At 47.3% G+C, this 2,788-nt stretch overlaps 1 protein-coding gene across 1 annotated transcript; it reads right to left on the minus strand.

Annotated features, from left to right (window-relative positions):
• Positions 1–124: 124 nt before the first annotated feature.
• PPTG_19741 (hypothetical protein) lies at positions 125–1,164 on the minus strand. The gene is made up of 4 exons (XM_008918248.1): positions 1,021–1,164; positions 870–952; positions 726–801; positions 125–659 (listed from the first exon to the last, which is right to left on the minus strand). The coding sequence occupies exons 1-4, from the start codon at positions 1,144–1,146 to the stop codon at positions 204–206; spliced, it is 741 nt and encodes a 246-aa protein (XP_008916496.1). The 5' UTR covers positions 1,147–1,164; the 3' UTR covers positions 125–203.
• Positions 1,165–2,788: the final 1,624 nt, after the last annotated feature.

Here is a 2,788-nt window from a genome sequence, read left to right on the forward strand (position 1 = left end):
CTCGTTCGAGTGCTACCGGCGTTACCCCCATAACTAAGCAAACAAAGACTTTGAGATACCATGCGTGCAATCCCGCCTGGTAACATCTCGGTGAGGTTTTACCAGGCGGGATATCGTAAGGGCACCCGGTATATGAACGCAGAATGACCGACCGAGATAATCGTTCAGTAGTGTAAGATATTATTGTGTCGTTTCTCCGAGCTTCAACGTTGCTTTTTCGAAGTAAACCCAAACGGGTCAGGCAGCTCGCTGTATTTGCTCGGAATTTTCAATTTCGAGCTTTCAGTTACCGGTGAAGCAGACTTACCATCCTTCTCCTCCACTACAGCCGCAGCAGGTAAGTTTATTGCATTACCAGGTCGTAGTTGCAATACGTTGGCTGCCATGGCATCCTCCCCAATCATCCGAGCTTCGATGGCGTGTCGAAGTAGGCCCAACCGGTAGAAACTGGCCTCACAGTACAGCTCCCGTAATTCCTCGACGGCATCCGGCAGCTTATTATCTCGCAGAAATACGTGAATAAACTGAAATACCCAGAAATCTCGGTCAAAGAAGAACGATCCATCCTTGTCGGGGCGGAGTTGCGGAGATTTCGTGCAAAGATGGGCAAGTATCGAGAAGCGATCCCGAGTCCAAACTTTCACAGTCGACTTGAACAGCTGCACCACAATTGAAGTTGAGTCAGCGAGACAGCAACTAAACAATGCACTCACAACCAGACGCACCTGTCCACCCACGTTGAAAACTATCACTGTGTCATCAGGCAAAAAACTAAAATGTTTGCTCACGTTCTTCTCGAATCTACAGCAGAGATGAAGGATAAACGTGAGCTACAACGGGCCTATCTTAGCCCTTTACCAGGTACGTACTCATCACGTTTAGCGTCGTATTCTCGCTGAGCGTCCTCGACACTCACCCACTCGGTCACCACCTTCTTCTTCTCCCCCACGAGCTGCACGAAGCGCACCACGCATCAGACTCAGTTGTTGCAGCCTAATTGCATAAGCTACTGCAGCAGACCTTCTTTTCCGCGCTCTCGATCAATGCCCACTCGCGCTCCAGTTCACGCCGCAACCTCTCGCGAGACAACATCAAAAGCAGATACAAAAAAAAAAAGTAGCAGTGTAACAAAGTAGCGCGTGCCATGAGCGGCTATGATGGGTAATTTACGAAGTACACATGTGTGTATACAGTACATGTATACATGTAGGACTATAAAAGGCTCACTCAATATCGATCACAATTTTTGTGTTATGGCTTTTTGAATAAAAAGTACTTTATATAGAAAAAGTGCGCATTGGTTTCGGACCACTTTTGATTTTTTTATTTTGGTGGGCCACAAGCTATGAGCAATCAAGGCAAGAACTTTTTTCAGGAAAAGTGCTTTATGACGTTTTCAGAAAAAAAAATTGAAAGAGAAAACCATGGTTCGAGCGCTGCCGAAGAGTGTCATAGAGGACATCAAGGCGGACGCTCGACAAATGTTGTCAACAGGCAAGGGCTGCGAAGATCAGCCGGATATCCGCCGAATAGCTCTAAAACACCGTTGCTCTTCTATAACGGTCCGAAATGTCCTGGCAGGGAAGTCGACCGGAACCGTTCAGCTCGGTCGGCGACCCAAGCTTTGCCAGGACAAAGTGGCCAGAGACTTGCTGCAGTTGCCTGCCGGTATCTCTGGGCGCGATCAAGCTAGGCATCCGCAAATCCCTCCGACCACGCTCAGGCAGGGCTCGGAAAAAAAAATTATTCCGTATAAATAGTATTCATATTTCTTGTACGGAATTATTAACTATTGATATATATGACTATGTGATATTATTGCACAACGACACAATATACTGCTATTAATACTATAAGAAGTATTATACTAGCCGTGGACGGTTCAATCAATCGCCGACGGTCCCATAACCGTAGTTGGATGGCTTAGAGCTTCACAACGCTTAGCCATCTAGAAAGCAACCTTCGTACAAAATTTAAGCTCTCAGTTCCAACTGCATTCTCTACTGTAAAACTCTTCAGAATGAGCACTACAGGCAACAGCGACCTTTGCCGCTTCTTTTTCGCTGCTGACACAGACCACTATTTTGTCTGCAACTACTGTAGCGCCCGGCGCAAGCAGCTCCCTTCAAGTGGCTACGCAAATATGATCAGCCATCTCAAGGACAAGCACCCCGGCTACGTTGAAGACTACAAGTCCCATCAAAGCAGACAGGCGGGTTCGCTTAGAACCTTTGGGTTTGTCAACCCTACCGCATCCAACATGTATCGATGGATCGAGTGGTTCGTCGCCCGTAACATGCCGTTAAGCGAGGTCGATGATCCACTCACTAGAGGCATGTCGAAACTTCAGCCTGTCTGTTCAAAGACGCTCAAGCGATGCATGACTTTACTTGTTGCTGCTGTCGAGGCTAAGATTACTGCCGAGATGTCAGGGCAGTATGGCTACATGTATGATGCATCTACGTTCTATCTGGAGAACTACGTGGCTCTTTACGTTGTGTATTGTTATGACGAACAGCTGAGGCAAGTGCTGCTCGCTATCGCCCCAATGGAAGAAGGCGACCTGACGGTCCAATCAAATTGTTCCTTCATCAAGAAAATCTGCGAGATTTTCCACCTATCAGAGTCGAATATGGCATTTCTGATTGGTGATAATTGTTCGACTAACCAAGCTACTGCGACACGTCTCGACGTTCCCCTGATTGGTTGTGCGTCGCACCGATTTAATTTGGCTGTAAATGCGTATTTGGAAAGCTACAAGGCTGAGATCGAGGCAGTCAGCGCACTC

This window comes from Phytophthora parasitica (assembly GCF_000247585.1).
Source record: "Phytophthora parasitica INRA-310 unplaced genomic scaffold supercont2.164, whole genome shotgun sequence".
NCBI lineage: Eukaryota > Oomycota > Peronosporomycetes > Peronosporales > Peronosporaceae > Phytophthora > Phytophthora nicotianae.